Consider the following 20,252-nt stretch of genomic DNA (forward strand, 5'->3'; position numbering starts at 1 on the left):
CATTCATTTCTAATAATCATAAAGGTACAAAAGCTGAAAATTTGGAGGCAACACAATTCTAATTAAATAAATAAAAAAAAATTAGGACGAAATAAATCTTAACTACCCATAGACTTTCATCAAGGCTCAAACCCACTATTTTTAACAAAATGATTAAGATAAAAACAAATGATGTTAGTTGAAATGAGCATTGCTCAAGTGATATAATGTTTGAACAATCGACTTTAAAATCAATGTTGTTAATTTACAATAAATTAATTATTATAAATTCAACAAATACGTAAGTTTAAAGATCTAATTTGTAAAGCATGGGAACTGATCAAATTACACCATCAAAAGTTGAAGGGTGTAATAATTACAACTGAAGACCAGAGGAGGTTTTTTGCAACTTTCCAACAAAGCTTTTTTAATCAAACTGGGGAATAGAAGATAATTTTTTTTTAATAATAAAAGTCAACGCTAATTTGGTTTTACGAAATGTCAACTTAGGTTAAAAATTTATATTCTATATATGATTAGGAATGTCTAACATAATATATGTAGAAACCAATGTTGACTGCTATATCTTTTATATATGTCAGAGAAGATTCTTAGGCAGGAAAGAAGTTGCATTAACTTAGATATAATACATATAAAACAAATGGGTTTTTTTACTTAATCAATAGATCACTATCGACCTACAATTGTGGTGAGTGTAACATTATTCACAGAATCTTTGTTTAAATTTTGTTGAGATGATTCTGTACTGTTACTTTCACATGGTCTTCCATTACCAATAAAGCCAGGTTCCTTTGGAGAAGGGAGATCTAAGATTTCACTATTGAGCATTGAAATAATAGTGGAGATATTTGGCCTATCATTTACAAATCTTTGAACGCATAACAGCCCCACTTGAATGCATCTCAAGATCTCCTGTTGGTAACACAATTCATATATTGCTTCTTCGATTAAAGGAATAAGATTGTCTTCCATCCACAGCTTCCATGCCTGAAACCAAGTCAGTAAGACTATATGAATTACTGAGATATATTATTTGAATATGTCATTGAAGATTAAGATCAGTATAGAGTTTTTACTGACATACAAATTCCAACAAGCTTAAGGCTTGTTCATGGCGGTAGAATCCTGTATTTTTTCTTCCACTAATAATTTCAAGCAATTAAACTCCAAAACTATAGACATCCGACTTCTCTGAAAATAGACCTTCCATTGCATATTCAGGAGACATATATCCACTACAAACATGATTGAAACCCAAAAGCAAATTTTAGTTAGCAAGCTACACATTGAAAAAGAGAGAAATTAATTTCTATAAATAATATATGGTACGATTCATCCAAAGTGTGCTTACTAAGTTCCAGCAGCTCTTTGAGTTGCTTGGATTTCATTACCAAACAAAATTCTTGCCATGCCAAAGTCCGAAATTTTAGGATCCAAATCTTGGTCTAACAAAATATTACTTGCTTTAAGATCTCTATGAATAATTTTCACTCTTGAATCTCTATGAAGGTAAAGAAGACCTCGAGCAATTCCATCAATAATGTTAAATCTCTGTCTCCAATTCAAAAGTTCATGTTTGGAAGAGCCTACACAAAGATGTTTATTTTGGTTAGTGAATGTGGTCTACTGTAAAGTCTAAAGCAAAAATCCAGAGAAGAGAAAAAACAAATTCAACAAAATTATTATTAAAATAAGTACTCACCAAAGATTAAATTATCCAAACTTAGATTGGGCATGTACTCATATATTAGCATTTGCTGTTCTCTTTCCATGCAATACCCAAACAACCGCACAAGATTCCTATGTTGTAGTTTAGAAATCAGTCTCACTTCATTTTTAAATTCTTCATATCCTTGGAGAGAGGTTCTTGCAAGCTTCTTCACTGCTATTTCTTGTCCATTTAACAATTTTCCCTGAAAAACACACCATTATTTACTTAACCCCCCTTCTGCTTTTTCTTGTCCATTTAACAAATTTTCATTAATAGAAACATCTCTGCTCACCTTGTACACTGAACCAAATCCACCTTTCCCTAGTTTGTTATTTGTATCAAAATTGTTGGTTGCAATTGCTAGCTCCTCATAGTCATAAGAAGGTAGGTCTTCATGTTTGATATCATCCTTAATCGTATGATTCATATCATCTTCCTTTAGCAGTTCCAAAATTCCTTTTCTTTCGTCGTCAGATGTGCGAGTCGTATATTTCCACCTAAATGATATGACGATGATGATGAAGATGATAAATGTCACTGGTACCGCAATTGCTACATTAATCCATTTCTTATCTTTTCCATCTGCTTATTGAAAACAATATTAAAATATTTTAAATATAACCCAATAGTTAGAGATTCCAAATCCATATATATACCCACATTTGAGTTCGAAGTTTGTGTCATATTTGATTCCTCAATTCCTACACAAATTTTTCTTTACAAAATGTGAAACTATGGTCACAAAATTTATAGTAAAACCTTAGGGAAGAGGACATACTTGTATCATCTAATTCTGCATATGACAGTCGTATGTAAAGAGCAGCTCCACCGCTCTCAAACTTTTGTATATCAATTAAATCACTTTTACTCCATAGCATACACCGAATGCCATTTTCATATGCATAAGCATTACAGGAACAATTGTTCAAGCACTCTTGTTTGCAATCATCTTCAGTAAGCCCCAAATCAGACCACTGTACAAAATATGGCAATTTAACCCTTTCAACTGTTAGAAACCCATCTCCTTCAGCACTGCTATTAATGCATTTCAATGGCGTCCTTCTCACACACCCATCACTCCAATTTCCTTGATTCCATTCCACTTCATTCTTTGGCTGGAACCCTTTTAAACAGCTGCAAATAGGAGAAGCTTTTGGATTACAAATCCCAAACGCCCCACAAGTGCCATAGTAATCACACTGTCTGTATAGCGATCCAATTAAAGTTCCAATTTCTTTCTTGAGGATTCCAATACGATTGCACAAAATTCCCTTGCGAGGTCAAAAACAAACTACCAAATTCTTCAACACTGTAATTTTGAGGAACAGAGAAAGTGTATTCTTGGTTTTGGATTACAAGGTTAAACCCAGAGAGATAAACACAGTCCATTTCGGGTATTCCGATAAACGACTGACCGTTCCACGGACCCGATCGCCAATAAACGTTGTCATCATTATTCCAAATCACAGCTTCAGGAAGACTGACAACTTCTAGTGCTACAGAAAAATTTCCTGTGGATGGATTAGAAGGGGTGTTCCATGAGGTAAGCTTGATCATCTCTTTTGTTCTTGTGTTTGTCATGAATTTCATGGAAGGCAAGAATTTATCAGAAGGGTGTTTGAAACTCTCCCATAAAATTTTCCCAGATGCATTATCTTCCAAAACAAGGTTACCTGAATCTAAAATTCGAGCGCTTGTGTTGGTTTTGGAAGAAGAGGAAACATTTGAAGACCAGAGGACGGTGTCGTCTCCATCTAAGACGACAAGATTTCCATCCTTAGAAATTGTGAAAATCCCAGAAGCATCTTTGAGGGGATTCTCTCTGTTAGCCACCCATACTATTGTTTGCGAAGGAATGTTGTTGTACCAAATTCCAACGTATCGGCTGGTAGAGTTAGGAGGTGCGAAGAAGCCCAATTGGAAGGAACTGGAACTGGAAATTAAAGAAGCAGGGTCTTTGATGAAAATTTCTGATGTGATGGTATCATTGGCTACGCAAAATGTTGGAGAGAAACAAGTAAATGAAAGAAGAAGAAGAAGAAGAAGAAGAAGAAGAAGAGGATGTGAAAAGGCGAAGTTGTTTTTGGGTTTCATAGGTGAGGCAGAAGGAAAAATAATTATTGAAGAAAACAGAATGAAAAAGAGTTGTATATATAAAACAGTCATATTATGATTTAACCATTAGAAGGGGAAGCTGATTGTCAACTTTGGTGGTTTAGTGTTGAGTCTCTAACCAACAAAACAGGAGAAAGATATTCGGTTCTCTTTTTTACAAATAACTTTGTGTGCAATTGCAAGTTGCAAATATGATGTTCGGGTCAAATATTAACAAAATTATTGTAATGTGAAAGAATCTATAGGTACATCAAAAATGTTTAGACCAATTTATAGAGATATAGAGATATATATATTATATCACTGATCGGAGTTTATAGATGATAGTCTCTAAATTTTGAATAATAGGTGCGTTTGGTATTCAAATTTTAAAAAACTTACATTTTTAGTCCACAATTATTTAAGAATAGATGCATTGAGTTTTTAGATTTTTTGTAAGGGTTTAGAGATGCTTGTGAGATACAAAAATAGTGGCTAAAAACTTTTCTAAAACAATGTGTAATATCATCTCCTAAAATAAAACAAGTATATAATTGAATTGAGATAGAGCGCATTTAAAATTTAGAAGTTGCGAGATACAAAAACAGTAGCTAAAAAACCTTTTAAAACATGTATAGAATCACCATAAATCACATAAAATGATTAGATACTTAAAAGTTTAGAAGTTGCGAGATGTTTGCAAGATACAAAAACAGTAGTTAAAAACTTCCTAAAACATAGGTAAAATCTCCATAAACCGCAAAAACAAGTATATAATTGATTTTGAATTAGACATTTAAAATTTGGAAGTCCAAGACAGACAGACAAAAAAAAAAAAAAAAGAGACAAAAGGACTTTCTAAATCTGTGTCCAACATTCCTTGATTTAGAAAATTTTGCAAAATTATTTTTGGCCATACATTTAAGCTTTATATTTCTCCAAAAGGAAAATAGAGGAGAGCAAACATAAAAAACTAAGAAGACTATCTATAGTTAAAAACGACCATAAACACTTTCTAGAACAACAAAAGAGTTCTGTTCTAGAGTGGTTACAAAATTCTAAGGAATATAATTGCAAGAGAAGTTAGAGAGAAAGATGAAAGAAAAGGTGAGAGAGCATGTTTCAATTTTTTTGAGAAAAAAAAAAAAAAAAGAGATGAAAAGAAGTTTTATCATGTAAAGGTATTATGAACATTTTATACTTTTTACGTGTCCTAAAACTTAACTTTTCAAGAAGTAATCCTAAAACTCATTACATATCCCTAAGTTTGTCTTCTTTTTTTTTCTTCTTTCTTTGCAATTTCCCGTTTCTTTTTATATGAGTGATTGAGGTTATTTTCAGCTCCCCATTTTTGTTTTGCAGGATATCGTAATCGACGTGCCGGTCACTGAGATTCTTGCCGTTGTTCACTTTCAATGAGAAGTTTCAAGTGGAAAAAACTATTTCTTTGATACTCAATCTTTGGGGTTTTGTATCTTATTTTTATGGTGAAATTAAACACAACAAAAAAGAGATGAAGTAAGAGCTCCAAAGACGTGCAGAAACAACGACTACTCAAATTACAAACGTCTAAATTAACTCAGTTTTTTTGTTTCAGTAATTGGAGAATACATAGCTAGCCCAGTTTCATATTTTGTTGGGATAATTGGGGAAGACCGTAAAAGAATAGAGATTATATTGAAATATTCGAATCGATATATTGGGATTACCGAAGAGTGGGAGGTTGTTTAATTATGGTATAATTATTAATTTAGAAGTTTGTAATTTGAGTAGTCGTTGTTTCTGCACGTCTTTGGAGCTCTAACTTCATCTTCTTTTTGTTGTGTTTAATTTCACCATAAAAATAAGATACAAAACCCCAAAGGTTGAGTATCAAAGAAATAGTTTTTTCCGCTTGGAACTTCTCATCGAAAATGATAACGGCAAGAATCTCAGTGACCGGCAATAGGACGGCGATTACTATCTCGGAAAAGAAAGATGAGGAGCAGAAAATAACCCCAACCACTCCTAAAAAGAAACTTTGCCAAATTATGGCACTCAATACTAATATCACATAGTATTTGGCCTTTCCTAATCCAAATGCTTCTGCTTCCGTTGGAATCACCTACATACACGACAAAAAAAATGTTAAATTTGCCGTTTGATGGATCGATTTGATGATTTAAAGTGATTTCAAAGCAAGTGTTGTGAAGCAAGTGTTGTGTTCAAGCTACTTATTGGATTTTCTTCCTCTATGAAGTGATATAATATTAAATTTACTTTTCAGGTAACAAATAGTATTTGATTAATGTTTCAATTATTATTACCTGGAAATCGTTGTTGATTACCATGGCAATAGTGCATACGAGGGTGGCGAACAATGACATAAAAAACTGAACTTCAAGGACTAAAGTGTACGTGATTTGCTGACGAGCTCTTTTGTAGCTCAATTCCACGAGGGGCAGAATGAACCCGTACACAACCGAGGCGGCTACCGTCGTTAAGAACCCTGCGATGTAGTCTCTATTTGCTTCTCCGGCACGGCGGTCTCCACTTGTATGTAATGCCAAAATTGCCCCTCCGGCGGTAACCAAAACGACGGCGTTTATTGAATAGGGTGTGAATTTCTGTTTGACTAGCCAGAACGCGAAGCCTGCTGTGAACGCCAGCTGGCACGCACGAATTAAAGCTGACGTGGAAACGGGTAATTGAGCGACGCCGTAAGCGTATAAGAAATCCACGAAGCCGGTGATGATACCGATGACACTGGAGGCTAAAAATAGGCGTGGCTTCATGAAGATCATCTCGGTGGAGTTGGTGGGTTCCGATGGGTTAAGGGAGTACTGGGCACGAGGCCGGCGCCGGCGATGGATGTAACTAATTAGCAAGGGGATGAAAATAATTGGACATCCGCCGGTTTGTAGAAAACTGGAGAGCCAGACGCGGTTTCCGCCGTGAAGGAAATACAAACGCATAATCAAAGGACCACCGCAGGTACCGACGGCTAACAAAAAGCAATTGAAAACAAGAAGAGGCCTTCTCATGGCGGTGGTGTTTTGTTGTTGTTGGTCCATTGAGTGTGCACTCAAGGTTGTTGCAGCATCCAATGATGGTGGTTTTTTCAAACCTGATATGTTATTTTCAAGGGTGGTGGGTGGACCATTTTTTTTTTTTTTTTTTAAATTTTTATAGAGAAGTATTAGGGGTTATTATATTTAATTAACAGTAGTTGATACAAAAATATTTCAATTTTATTTTTCCATTGATGTATAAATATTGTGGGATCACTGTGGTTAATAAAATTAACACTTTTTGCATGCCCATTTATCTTGCTAATTTTGGTATCATGTCTGTTGAGTGTTGTCTCCCTTCCATCCGACTGTTGGGTCTTAGACAGAATTAATAAGAATAAAAATTAGTAGAAGCTATCACTTATAGCTATCACATTGACTGCACATCTCTTAAATCATTCGTAACTTTCAATTGGAGGTTGATAACAATATTTCGGATGTTCACTCACAGCTCTCGTATAACTGCCCTTATAGCAGATCTCAGCCAGGCCTCTCTTGTGGAATCTCAGATTTGGGCCCAAAAATGTAAAAAGATATGGAACCTTGAAGGAGATGAAAACACTTCTTTTTTCCATAAAATTTGTTCTGCGAGACAAAGGAAAAATGTAATCTCCAGTGTGATGAACGACCAGGGGGAGTTATGCTCAAAAGACCATGAAATTGAAAAAGCCTTTGTTGATTACTTCAACCTTATCTACTCTGATCCTGGGAGGGAACAATTTTTTATAGACAACCTGGACTGGGCTCCCATTTCGGCCACATCAAATTCTTTGCCTGATCGTCCCTTTGATGAGCTTGAAATTTGGCAGGCGCTGAAATCTTTTAAAAATAACAAGGCGACGGTTTCACTATGGAATTTTTGGAAAAAACTTGAAAATTCATGAAGCCTGAGATTCTGAATATTTTCAAGGATTTTCAGTCAAATGCTATCATCAACAATGTGGTTAATGAAACCTTCATTGCCCTTATTGCAAAAAAGGACAAATGTGAGAAAGCATCTAATTATAGACCTATTAGCCTTACAATAGCTCTTTATAAAATCATTGCAAAGGTGATAGCTGGAAGACTCAAACCAACTTTGCCTGAAACGATATCCGAGTATCAGATGGTCTTTGTTAAGGGGAGACAAATCATTGATGCCATTTTGATTGCCAATGAAGTTGTGGACTACTAGAGAGTTAAAAAAGTCAGAGGCTTTGTTATTAAGCTTGATATTGAAAAAGCGTTTGATAAGATTAGTGGAGATTTATTGATTTCATGCTTATGAAAAGAATTACTCAACCGGTTGAAGAAGATGAATAAAGGCTTGTATCTCTAGCGTTCATTACTCCATCCTCATCAATGGAAAGCTAGAGGCAGAATTAAACCAAGTAGGGGCATTCCCCAAGGAGATCCAATTTCCTCTTTCATCTTTGTTTTGGCCATGGACTACCTCAGATTACTTACTAATCTGGAGCAGAAAGGAAAAATGAAAGGTGTGAATTTCGAAGGCTCTTTCAATTTATCACACATTTTATTTGCTGACGACATTGTGCTTTTTAGTGAAGACAATGACGAGGACATCTCCAACTTAAGGTACATTATACAGACCTTCGAATTTGCTTCTGGGCTTAACTTTAATTTGAACAAAAATCTACTATCTCCCCTACAAATGTGGACACAAACATAGCTGATACCATTGCTGCTAGTTGGGGTATCAAAAGACAATTCTTGCCGATTAGTTACTTGGGTGGTAAACCATCTTCCATTAGCTTTTGGGACAATATCACTGAGAAGATTCAAAGGAAGCTTAGTAATTGGAAATATTAATACATTTCCAAAGGAGGAAAAATCACTTTCATTAGTTCCACTCTCCAAAGTCTTCCATCATACCAGATGTCGGTTTTTAAAGCCCCTATTGGCGTTTGCAAAAATATTGAGAAGCTATGGAGAGATTTTCTTTGGAAGAACTCTTCAGATGAGCAACACTCACACTTGATAAGATGGTCTAAAATTGTTCAAACTAAAGAGAGAGGGTATTTGGGAATCAACAAAGTCTCTAATACAAATTTTGCGTTGCTTTGTAAATGGCTCTAGGGAATCAACAATCTGGAGGTTCCTTACTGAAAAAAAGGCACTGTGGAGACGTTTGATTTGTGCAAAATATAACCAGGCCTTTGTTGGTGATTTCCCTACTAAAGGCAGTTTCGGCAGTACCAAATCCCCATGGAGATTAATTATCGAAGGCAATGATTGGTTTTTACCTCACATTGCCTGGAAAATAAACAATGGAGAAGCTGTTTCTTTCTGGAATGGTTTTTGGCATGAAAAATCCCCTCTTGCTACCTTTGCTCCTAGACTTTTCGCCCTCTCAAACATACAACAGGGCAGTGTTAAAGATCACTGGAGAAAAGCCTCTTCAGATTGGAACTTCCAACCTAGAAGACCTATGAGAAGCCATGAAGTTCATCTGTGGGATGTTCCGGAAACAAGTTTCTCTGCCCCTGATCAAAGCCGTGGTGAAGACTGCCCAATATGGAAATTTAACTCTAGTGGAGCTTTTGATATTGCCTCTATCAAAAAGGCTCTTCTTAATGACGGCCACCATGATGTTGCTAGCATAAGTCCTTCTACTTTCAAGAACCTATGGCAATCGGGCATACCTAAAAAAGGCAAATTCTTCATATGGTCGCTTCTACACGAATGTTTGAATACTATGATAAGCTACAAAAAAGATTTCCAAATTGGTGTCTCAATCCTTGGTGGTGCTCTTTGTGCAAATGCCACTCTGAAAATCTGGACCACCTTTTTACATCTTACTCCTTTACTCATGGCATCTGGAATAGGGTGGCAAATTTGGTGGGCTGGATCCAAAGTACCTCTAACACTGTGGCATTATGTAAGGAGCTTTGTAGCATCAATGTTAAAAGCAAAAAAAGGGGTCATCAGATTCAACATTATTGCCGTCACTTTGTGGTTAATCTAGCTTGAAAGAAATAATAGGATTTTCAATAATCTGGAAAGGAGCACTGCGGAGCTATGGGATGATGTTAAAGCACTCACAGGTCTATGTACCAGTAGATCAAAACTTTTTTCTGATTATAATGCTAGTTCAATTTCCTTAAATATTTAAATACTTTTGTGTAATTTATTTTTGGCTTATCTCTGGTCTTTACTGTTCCTTTTTTCTCTTATTTATCGAAGCAACAGTGATGAGGGTGTTGTGTGGGTATCCGCTTGGTAGACATTGTCCTGACTGATCTAATGTATCTTTTTTCAAAAAAATGGTGATTACACGTGAGTTTTTTTACTAATTCTGTGTTATACATATTACATGCAACGATTTTATTTTTGTGCTATATATTCTATTATTTTTTACTTAAATGTATTTATGCGAATGGCCCTTAAACAAAAATCTCTTTTTTTTTTGTCCTCTTCTTTAATCATTTCAATTTTTTAAAATTAAGTCCATTTTCTTTTCACATCTAAAAATAATTTTTATATTTATACAATGATTAATGCTTAACTAAATTCCAAATACAAAGCTATTCTAAAAGCCACACTTTTGTTTAATTAGTTTTCAAGAATTAGACTTGTTTTTTCTTTTTTCTTTTTGTAATTCCCCTACCCCATTCGTGACCATCTCCCTCTTTCTCCATCTTGGAAAAATTACCAAAACTAGAACAGATTTGAAGGAAATAAAGAGATATGGAATGGGTTTTCAAATGATAACATTTAGGAGAAATGAGCTTATGAAATGTCTATTTTGCTCTCTTTGTCAAAAAAAAAAAAAAAAAAAAAAAAACCCTAAATTCTTTACCGGAATCTGCTTATAAACCCATCACCCCAATCATGATTCTTGCCATTAGCGATTACCCAAGCGACGGAGACTTAACAGTAGTGTGCGACAGCAACCATGATTACCTAACCGACGGAAATGGTGATTACATGTGTACCCCAACCCAATGTGATTAGTATGATGTGGAGATGGTCAGCGATGTAAAACACAGACAAGATGATAGATAGAAAAAAAGATTCTGAGTTTGGAATTGGTCTATGGCTGTAACTGCCATTGGAGAGTAAGAAGATAGAGAGGAAGAATATATATATTTTTTTTTCGTGTTTTAGTAAGAAACACAGGTGTTGTGCGTCTGCAACGTAAGAGTTTTACTTTTTTATTGATTTTGAATTCCTTAAAATTTCTTGGATTTTAAATAAATTCTAAAATTTCAATTCATTCCTATGTGTGCTAGATGGGTTGCAAGATAAAAACCTGTAACCAAAGACTTACTATAACATGTGTAAAACCACTCAAAACCGCTTTCAAATCACCTAAAACATGTTTTAAATTGATTTGGGGTTAAAAGTTTCAGAGTCTGGAGAGTTGGGAGGTAAAAGATTGTAACAAAAAACTTGTTTAAAATCACTCTAAATTACCAATAAATCACCTTTCCGGATTAGACATTTCAATTTTGGGAGTTGTGAGATGGGTGTTGGATGTTTGTGAGAAAAAAAAAATTGTGATAGATTCTTGACATGAGAATTATCCATGATGAAAATACGTAGTTGGGGCTATCACAAGAAAAATATATATGTTGAGAATGTTGTTCCACATGGACACAACAAATCCAGTAAGTGTTCCGCTTGACAATCACTACAAGCTTATTTCCAAATAGAGTCCTTCGAATGAGAATGAAAAGAAAGAGATGAAGGAGTTCTGATGTATGCAATGACAAGATATATATATATATATATATATATATATATATATATATATATATATATATATATATATATATATATATATATATATATATATATAGCTCATGGCGTTGATATTATTAGTCGATTATTTTAGATAAAGAACATTGAAAATCTCTTTGTTGTGCTTAATTTCACCATAAAAATAATAAACAAATCTCCAAAGATTGAGTGACAAAGAAATAGCCTTTTCCGTTTGAAAACTCTAGTTGAAAGTGGTAACAGCAACAATCTCAATCACCGACAATAGCACAACGATTATATACTATCGCCAAAAATAAAGATGAGGACCTGAAAATTCAATACTAATATCACATAGTATTTGGTCTTTCCTAATCAAATGTTTTTGCCTCATATATATCGATAGATAGATTACGAAGGTTTGTTATATATTTGAAAATATTTTTCAATATTTACAATAATTTTTTATCACCTTTACAAACTTCCAATTTCTAATTCCAACGACCTCTTAAAGTGTTCACTTGTATTTTCTGACCCTTCTAAATCCTCAACCATGTTAAAATTTCCTTCAAATCACTATGAATAATATTTCTCAATCTCGAATTTTAATAATGGTTCTGTTTATATGGATAGTATTTTATCACTGATATTCCAAAAACTTCCCATATTACATTCTTGAAGTGACTAAATTTATAAAGTATTACAACGAAATAAATTTCATATAACAATAAAGTAAGTAGTTCCTCTAGAAATTAGGCAAAATTAATACATGTGTGGCCTAAAATCAATTGAAGAATTATTTATTTTCCTGATCTAACTCATTATCGTGCTATAACTGCTGTAAGTGTAACATTATTTGTAGAACACTGATCTAAATTTTTTTGAGAAGATTCTGTGTCAGTTTCATGTGGTCTACCAACAAAGCCAGGTTCCTTCGGAGAAGGAAGATCAACAATCTCACTGTTAAGCATTGAAATGATTGTGGAAACGTTTGGCCGTTCGTTTATAAATTCTTGAACACATAACAGTCCCACATGAATGCATCTCGAAATCTCTAGTTGATAGCACGGTTCATATATTGTTGGTTCGATCAAAGGAATAAGATTGTCTTCTGTCCACAATTTCCATGCCTGAAAACAAAAGTTTAAAAGATATCATTAGTTCTTGAGATTTGAAAATGTTATCATGAATATAATTTGGGAGCGATGGATTAAAATAAACATACAAATCCCAATAAACTTATGCTAGATTCATGGAGGTAGAATCCTGTATTTTTTCTCCCACTAATAATTTCAAGTAACAAAACTCCAAAGCTAAACACATCTGATTTCTCCGAAAATTGACCTTGCATTGCGTATTCAGGAGACATATATCCACTATGTTCATAGAAAAAAAAAACATTATTGTCAGCTATACAAAATCAAGAATCAACTTAATTTAAAATAGTTTAGAGGTACTTACTAAGTTCCAACAACTCTTACGGTGTTTGCTTGAACTTCATCACCACCAAATATTCTTGCCATACCAAAATCCGAAATCTTAGGGTTCAAATCTTTATCTAACAAAATATTACTTACCTTAAGATCTCTATGAATAATTTTCAATCTTGAATCTCTATGAAGGTAAAGAAGACCACGAGCAATTCCATCAATAATATTAAACCTTTTTCTCCAATCCAGACTTTTATGTCTGGGAGAGCCTACATATGCAGATATTAGTTTTTGTTAGTTAATTAAATGTGTAATTATAATAGGTAGCAATTTTAGAATAATTATTAAGTATGTAACAATATTTTAAAAAAATTGCAAATATAGCAAAGTCTATCGGTGAATAGACTTCTATCGTTGATAGACTCTTATGAACGATAGAATCTTATGGTTTATGAGTGATAGATCAATATTTGCTACATGGTCTATGAGTGATAGACTCTTATCATTGATAGATTTTGACAGATTTTGCTATATTTACAATTTTTTTAAAATGTTGCTATATACTTAATTATTTTGAATATAATTGCTAAATTTGCAACTATCCCGTAAAATACTCTAAAGTTAACTAAATCAACTTAATTGAAAGAGGAAATAACTGGCCAAAGGATGCTATGAAATTTTGTCTTGGTTGAGAGCATCCTTGTCCACAAAAACCTAATTAGAATAATGGCTTTTTGAAGTGTTAAAAAAAAAAAAGGTATTTTTAAGTGCAAAAATATGATTTTGAACATTTTTTTGGAAAGTCATTTGAAAGAGAATGCATGTAACTCTTAAAAGTTATGTACCAAAGATCCATGCATCCAAACTTAGGTTGGGCATATACTCATATATTAACATCTTCTCTTCTCCTTCAATGCAGCAACCCAAAAGTCTTACAAGATTCCTGTGCTGTAGCTTTGAAATCACCCTCACTTCATTGATAAATTCTTCATACCCTTGTTTAGAAGCTCTTGAAAGCCTCTTTACTGCTATTTCCTGTCCATTTAATAATTTCCCCTGAAAAATAAAACATTATCTTAACCTAACCCATACAATGAATAAAAAATATACACAACAAAAGCAAATTATAATATTAGCTTCCTACCTTATACACTGGACCAAAGCCACCCTGCCCAAGCTTGTTATTCAAATCAAAGTAATTTGTTGCAATTGCTACCTTCTCAAAATCATAAAGTGGTAGCTCCTTAAGTTTGATTTCATCCTCAATCATAATATCATCTCCTATTGTTTGTTTCAAAATCTTCTTTTTCTCACTAGCTGTCATATTTAGCTTCTTCTCTGTTATAGAAGTCAAATACTGTTACTAATTAAGTAAGTCGACAAACTTTCCACATGGTTATATAAATTTAATCCTTTGTTACCTTGTCTGTTAATCTTCCTTTTCCAACATAAGAATATGGCAATGATGAAGATGACAAGCGTTACTGGTATCACTATGGCTATAATAATTCCTTTCTTGTTTCTTACGCTATCTGTGTCATTGATGGCAGAGAAGTTAAACGAAAAACAAAATTGTTATTAAGTGAAGGGATAGTAAAAATTTATATAGGAAAGAGTGTACTTGTTGGCAAATCTGCGGATGCGATTCGAAGGTAAAGATTAGCTCCAACGCCATCAAACTGTTGTATATCAATCAAGTCATTTATCCAATGCATACAAATGCCATTTTCAAATGCATATGAACTACACGAGCAATTTCTCAAGCACTTGAGTCTACAATCATCAATTGAAACTGGGGCATTAGACCACTCTGCAAAGAATGGAACTTTAACCATTCCCAATTTTAAAAACCCATCTTCTTTAGCATCAGTGTTGTTGTTCAACTGATTTTCACATTTTAATGTCGTTTTTCTCACACACCCACTACTCCAATTTCCTTGATTCCATTCCTTTTCCTGCTTTGGCTTAAACCCTGTTAAACAGCTACAAACAGGGGATGTTTTTGCATTACAAATTCCAAAGGCCCCACAAGTTCCATAGAAATCACACTCTGTTTTTGGAGAAACCCAACTAGTATTCCATTGCTTCTTCTCGTCATCCCAGTTCCTTTGCTCAAAATTCCCTTGTGAGCTTATGAACAAACAAACGATTTGTTGACTTTCAATATTTGTAGCAACAGAAAGAGTGTAAGTTTGATTTTGGATTGAAAGGCTATACCCAGAGAGATAAACAGAATACATTTCAGGTATTCCAATAAATGACTGACCATTCCATGGACCAGATCGCCAATAAGTTTTACCACCATTCAAAACCACAGCTTCAGGAATATTACGAACATCCAACAAAAATGTGAAATTACCTGTAGATGGATTGGAAGGGGAGTTCCACGAGGTTAAACCAACGTGCTCGTTTGTTCTTTTGTTGGTCATAAGCTTCATGGGAATCAAGAATTTATCAGATGGGTGGTCGAAACTTTCCCATATAATCACCCCTGAAGAAGTATCTTTCAAAACCAAGTTTCCTGTATCTAAAATTTGAGCGATTGTGTTGTTGGCTGCTGAAGAAGAAGAAGAAATATTTGAAGACCAAAGGATGATATTTGCTGAATCTAAAACCACAAGATTTCCATCGTTAGAAATAGTGAAAATCCCAGAAATATTATTCAGAGGGGTGTCTCTGTTCGCAACCCAGACAACAGTTTGTGGAGAAATCTTCTCAAACCAAATTCCTACATATCGATGGGTAGAATTTGAAGGTGTGAAGAACCCCAATTTGAAGACACTGTTACTGGATATAATAGTTGCAGGGTCTTTGATGAAATTTGTTGATGTAATTGTATCTCCCCCATAGCAAATTCTTGAAGAGAAACATGTCAATGACAGAAGAAGGAGAAGAAAAGAAATTTCATGTCTTGTTTTTTTCATGTTAGATTTTTAAATCAAACTAAACTTTGAGCAAATTCGTCTGGAAAACAAAGGTCGTTTTACTTTGATGTATCCCTTGAAAATTCATAATATGTTGAATGAATCTTGTTCTTCCTTCTAAGTCGTCTCTTAGTTTCGTTTGACTTTTCTTCCCCAATTATGCCCCTCTCCCAAGAATTTCTCAAGTATTATTATTTTGAATTTGAAGTTCCCCTGTCCTCGCTTGAGTTCTCTAGCCACCAACCGTGCACCGTTGGTCGAAGTTGCAGGGTCAAGAAGAGGCTCTCAGTCTCTCTTGTACTCTCGCACATTGGTCGCATCGTTCGTCGGAGATTTAGGATTATGGTAAACTTTTTCATTCAAATTCAGTTTTGATGATATAACGTAAAGTTAAAAATTAAATTAATTACTTTAAGTGATAAAAATAGGTTTGTGAGTTATTTTTGAATATGACAGAAGTGTAAATCACTCCCAAACATTATTCTCAAAGGCCAAGTAGAAAAGTGGAATTATCTTTGGGTTTCATGGCTGTTGTTGATTGAAGTGCTTGTAAGTTGAGGAAGTAAATACAGCTATAGAATCATTTGGGGGAATGAGATTGGATGAACTGCATAGGAACCTTACAAAGTCAGCCATTATATCCATTTTTTGTTGGTTTGTTTGAACTTCTATGGTCTGTCTACATTTCAAACCCACCAGTTTGGACTTTCTAAGAGACAGATGTGTTTAATCAATTATTAAATATTAGTTTATTTTATTATTAAAAAAATCACATTGTTCTAACCAACATTTATATTAAAACAAGATATTTGAACTCTTACATGCACAAACAAAGATTACATTACTATCGACCTATAACTGAGGTCACAGTAAGACTATTTGTAGAATATTTATTTACACATTGTTGAGATATCCTTGAATCTCTCTGAGTTGGTCTAGCAATAAAGCTTGGTTGCTTTGGAAGAGGAAGATCCACAATTTCACTGTTGAGCATTGAAAGAATGGTAACAATATTTGGTCTATCATTTATAGATTCTTCAACACATAAAAGACCCACTTGGATGCACCTCAAAATCTCTAAATGATAACTCAATTCATATATTGTTGGATCAATCAAAGCGATAAGATTGTCTTCTATCCACAACTTCCAAGCCTGAAACCACATTAAAAGGTTGTATTAATGTAATAAATCATACTTAAATCTACTATCAATAATTTATGATATTGAGAGCTCTCTAATTTTTACACTTACGAATTCCAATAAGCTTAAAGCATGTTCGTGGTTGTTGAACCCTGTATTCTTTTTTCCGCTTATAATTTCAAGTAATAAAACTCCAAAGCTAAAAACATCCGATTTCTCCGAAAATTGACCTTGCATTGCATACTCAGGTGACATATATCCACTAAATTTAGCAAAAAAGTAAATTTAATTATTGTTAGTTGGATAATTACTACCATGAAAATGTTTATAATAAATAAATAAACGAGTGATACTTACTAAGTTCCAACAACTCTTATAGTGTTAGCTTCCACTTCATTACCACCAAAGATTCTTGCCATACCAAAGTCCGAAATTTTAGGATTCATATCTTTATCTAGTAAAATATTACTTGCCTTCAAATCCCTATGAATAATTCTCAATCTTGAATCTCGATGAAGGTAAAGGAGGCCTCGAGCAATTCCATTGATGATGTTAAATCTTTTTCTCCAATCCAAGAGTTTTTGTTTAGCAGAACCTGCATGCAAAATGTTTGCATTGTGGTTTAGTGATTAGTTACTCTAAAGCAGAACATAGAGAAATCTTGAAATTCAGAGGAAACAGATCTTACCGAAGATAAATGCATCCAAACTTGAGTTGGGCATGTACTCGTAGATTAGCATCTTCTCTTCTCCCTCAATGCAACAACCGAGAAGCTGTACAAGATTTCTATGTTGTAGTTTTGAAATCACAATCACTTCATTTATAAATTCCTCATACCCTTGATTAGAAGCTCTTGAAAGCCTCTTTATTGCTATTTCTTGTCCATCTAACAATGTTCCCTGGAAATGTACAGCGGAATATCAATAACAGAGTTCAAACCGTCATCTTCCATGGTTGCATCATAGAATATTGAGTTCTAATGGACAGTCTAAAGCCGTCATTGTCAAGAAATAAGTAATGCGAAACCTACCTTATATACAGGACCAAAACCACCTTGTCCAAGTTTCTTACTTAAAGCAAAACTGTCTGTTGCGATTGCCAGCTTCTCAAAATCATAAAGAGGTAGTTCTTTGAATTCACTTTTGTCCCCAATCATGTCATCCGTTCTCAACTTCAGTCTATTCCCTTTTCTGCTATATTCTACAAAAGAATTCAATCATCAACAAAACTACCAATATTAACTCTATCTAACCAATAAATAATTCAGATTTGAAAATAATTATATTAATTAAATTTTCTTTTACCATTTTTGTAAGCCTTCCATCTCCACCAGAAGTATATGGCAAGAATGATGAAGATCACAAGTATTGTTGGTAGCACTATGGCTATAATCATTCCTTTACTCTTTCTCTTTACATCATCTATGAATGAAAATCAATATATGAAAGAGATTAGTCCTAATTTACACAGAAAAATGGAAGAGTAGAAGTTTAGAGAGAGCGTACTAATTTTGAGCAAGTCTGCATTGGCTAGTCGAAGATAAAGATTGGCTCCAAGGCTTTCAAATTTTTGTACGTCAATTAACTCTTTTTTCCATAGCATACAACCAATGCCATTTTCATATGCATAAGCACTACACGAGCAATTCTCAAAGCACTCTTGTTTGCAATCACTTCCTGAAGTAGACGAATTCGACCACTCTACCAAAAATGGAACTTTAACCATTTCCAATTTCAGAAATCCATCTTCCTCAGCTCTACTGTTGTTTCTAGCGCTGCTCTCACATTGCAATGGCGTAATTCTCACACACCCATTACTCCAATTTCCTCGTTTCCATTCATCTTCCACCTTCGGTTTAAACCCTGTTAAACAGCTGCAAACAGGGATTGCTTCTGCATTACATACCCCAAACGCCCCACAAACACCGTAATAATCACATTCTGTTCTAAAAGCCGACCAACTCACTTCCCAATTTCCCTTCGATTCATTCCAGAACTGTTGCTCCAAAATCCCTTCTGGACTTAATACCATGTTGTAAAGTAAGTTGCTATTGTAAAAAATTGAGAAAGAATAAGTTTGATCTTCAATCATAAGACTAAATCCAATGTGATAAACAGATATCATATTGGGGAAGCCGATAAAACTCTGACCATTCCATGGACCAGATCTCCAATATGGGCTACCTCCATTGTTATTCCAAACAACAGCTTCAGGAATATTAATAACATCCAACGCTAAAGAAAAGTTACCTTTAGATGGATCGGAAGGGGTTTTCCATGAGGTATATTGGAGCTTCTGTTGAGTTCTCTTGTTTGTGATAAGTTTCATGGAAGGCAAGAGTAAATTGGAAGGGTGTTGGAAGCTCTCCCAAATAAAAACCCCGGAAACAGGATCTTCCAAGACAAGGTTGCCTGAATCCAGAATTCGAGCGGTTGTATTGGCTGTGGGTGAAGTAATATTTGAAGACCAAATGATGGTGTTGTATTCGTCTAAGACCACAAGATTTCCATCGTTGGAGATGGTGAAAATTCCGGAAGTATTGTTGAGAGGGGTGTCTTTGTTAGCAACCCATACTAGAGTTTGTATGGAAATTTGATGGTACCAAATTCCGACGTATTGTGCTGTGGAATTAGGAGGTGAGAACCAGCCCAATTCGAAGGAATCGGCATTGGAAATTATGGTTGAAGGGTGTTTGATGAAATCTGTTGAGGTGATTGTATCGGTACTGCCAAAGCAGAACTTTGAAGAGAAGAATGTAACTAAAGAAAGAAGAAGAAGAAGAGGAAAGGCGGAATTCATTTGGTGATTACCAATTGGACTAAATTACAAAGTTCTTTTGAGATCAAATGTTGTTTCTTAAAAACGTAGTTGTGTGGGGAATAGGAAGAAGTTAAGGGGATGTGTATCATTAAAAGTCAAGACTTTTGTGCGATTCTTTGAAGTTGAATTATTGGTCACATTTCACACCACCACTTTATGACGACTTTTCTTCGTGTGTGCGTTCTTTACCATCCTCTGCTCATGATTTCTCATTCATCTGTTTAATTTTGGTTTTCATGTTAAGCAGTGAATACTTATGCATGTGGCTAGCTGGAGATGAGGATAATATTTTATAAAAAAAATCAGTTGAACCGATTAAATTTGGAAGTTGATGAATAAAATATGAGACGACTAAAAGCACAAAAGTTTGTATAGTACATA

The 20,252-nt window shown here is 34.4% G+C and overlaps 4 protein-coding genes and 1 pseudogene across 6 annotated transcripts; all 5 read right to left on the reverse strand.

Annotated features, from left to right (window-relative positions):
- Positions 1-587: 587 nt before the first annotated feature.
- On the reverse strand, positions 588-2,894 carry LOC103485897 (G-type lectin S-receptor-like serine/threonine-protein kinase SD1-13; annotated as a pseudogene).
- Positions 2,895-2,905: 11 nt separating this feature from the next.
- LOC127144186 (G-type lectin S-receptor-like serine/threonine-protein kinase SD1-13) lies at positions 2,906-3,805 on the reverse strand. The gene has a single exon (XM_051079760.1). The coding sequence runs from the start codon at positions 3,803-3,805 to the stop codon at positions 2,906-2,908; it is 900 nt and encodes a 299-aa protein (XP_050935717.1).
- Positions 3,806-5,530: 1,725 nt separating this feature from the next.
- LOC103489275 (purine permease 3-like) lies at positions 5,531-6,980 on the reverse strand. The gene is made up of 2 exons (XM_008448368.3): positions 6,112-6,980; positions 5,531-5,909 (listed from the first exon to the last, which is right to left on the reverse strand). The coding sequence occupies exons 1-2, from the start codon at positions 6,856-6,858 to the stop codon at positions 5,556-5,558; spliced, it is 1,101 nt and encodes a 366-aa protein (XP_008446590.2). The 5' UTR covers positions 6,859-6,980; the 3' UTR covers positions 5,531-5,555.
- Positions 6,981-12,133: 5,153 nt separating this feature from the next.
- Positions 12,134-16,147, reverse strand: LOC103489262 (G-type lectin S-receptor-like serine/threonine-protein kinase At1g11330). The gene is made up of 7 exons (XM_017043525.2): positions 14,608-16,147; positions 14,408-14,518; positions 14,131-14,324; positions 13,832-14,042; positions 13,018-13,255; positions 12,782-12,932; positions 12,134-12,686 (listed from the first exon to the last, which is right to left on the reverse strand). Exons 1-7 carry the CDS (start codon positions 15,908-15,910, stop codon positions 12,378-12,380), a joined length of 2,517 nt encoding a protein of 838 aa, XP_016899014.2. The 5' UTR covers positions 15,911-16,147; the 3' UTR covers positions 12,134-12,377.
- A 537-nt stretch (positions 16,148-16,684) lies between these two features.
- On the reverse strand, positions 16,685-19,920 carry LOC107990403 (G-type lectin S-receptor-like serine/threonine-protein kinase SD1-13). 3 transcript variants are annotated; one of them, XM_017043528.2, is made up of 7 exons: positions 18,557-19,918; positions 18,356-18,472; positions 18,082-18,251; positions 17,740-17,950; positions 17,409-17,646; positions 17,163-17,313; positions 16,685-17,063 (listed from the first exon to the last, which is right to left on the reverse strand). In XM_017043528.2, the coding sequence occupies exons 1-7, from the start codon at positions 19,848-19,850 to the stop codon at positions 16,755-16,757; spliced, it is 2,490 nt and encodes an 829-aa protein (XP_016899017.2). In that variant the 5' UTR covers positions 19,851-19,918; the 3' UTR covers positions 16,685-16,754. The 3 variants fall into 3 exon arrangements, with proteins under 3 accessions (XP_016899017.2, XP_050935863.1, XP_050935864.1); XM_051079906.1 differs by lacking the exon at positions 17,163-17,313 and having other exon boundaries at positions 17,525-17,646; positions 18,557-19,920; XM_051079907.1 differs by lacking the exon at positions 17,163-17,313 and having other exon boundaries at positions 18,557-19,919.
- Positions 19,921-20,252: the final 332 nt, after the last annotated feature.

Source organism: Cucumis melo, chromosome 12 (assembly GCF_025177605.1).
Source record: "Cucumis melo cultivar AY chromosome 12, USDA_Cmelo_AY_1.0, whole genome shotgun sequence".
Classification (NCBI taxonomy): Eukaryota; Viridiplantae; Streptophyta; class Magnoliopsida; order Cucurbitales; family Cucurbitaceae; genus Cucumis; species Cucumis melo.

Bases quoted from the DNA above. Each gene is read 5' to 3' on its own strand.
- LOC127144186 (XM_051079760.1), bottom strand. From the start codon at position 3,805: ATGAAACCCAAAAACAACTTCGCCTTTTCACATCCTCTTCTTCTTCTT.
- LOC107990403 (XM_017043528.2), bottom strand. From the start codon at position 19,850: ATGAATTCCGCCTTTCCTCTTCTTCTTCTTCTTTCTTTAGTTACATTC. The intron at 17,951-18,081 runs GTAGGTTTCGCA...GTACATTTCCAG, and splicing joins GTTTTGGTCCTGTATATAAG to GGAACATTGTTAGATGGACA. The intron at 17,314-17,408 runs GTAAGTATCACT...TGCTAAATTTAG, and splicing joins ATAAGAGTTGTTGGAACTTA to TGGATATATGTCACCTGAGT.
- LOC103489262 (XM_017043525.2), bottom strand. From the start codon at position 15,910: ATGAAAAAAACAAGACATGAAATTTCTTTTCTTCTCCTTCTTCTGTCA. The intron at 14,325-14,407 runs GTAACAAAGGAT...CTTCTATAACAG, and splicing joins AAGGAAGATTAACAGACAAG to AGAAGAAGCTAAATATGACA. The intron at 12,687-12,781 runs GTATGTTTATTT...TTTTGTTTTCAG, and splicing joins GCATAAGTTTATTGGGATTT to GCATGGAAATTGTGGACAGA.
- LOC103489275 (XM_008448368.3), bottom strand. From the start codon at position 6,858: ATGGACCAACAACAACAAAACACCACCGCCATGAGAAGGCCTCTTCTT. The intron at 5,910-6,111 runs GTAATAATAATT...TCGTGTATGTAG, and splicing joins TAATCAACAACGATTTCCAG to GTGATTCCAACGGAAGCAGA.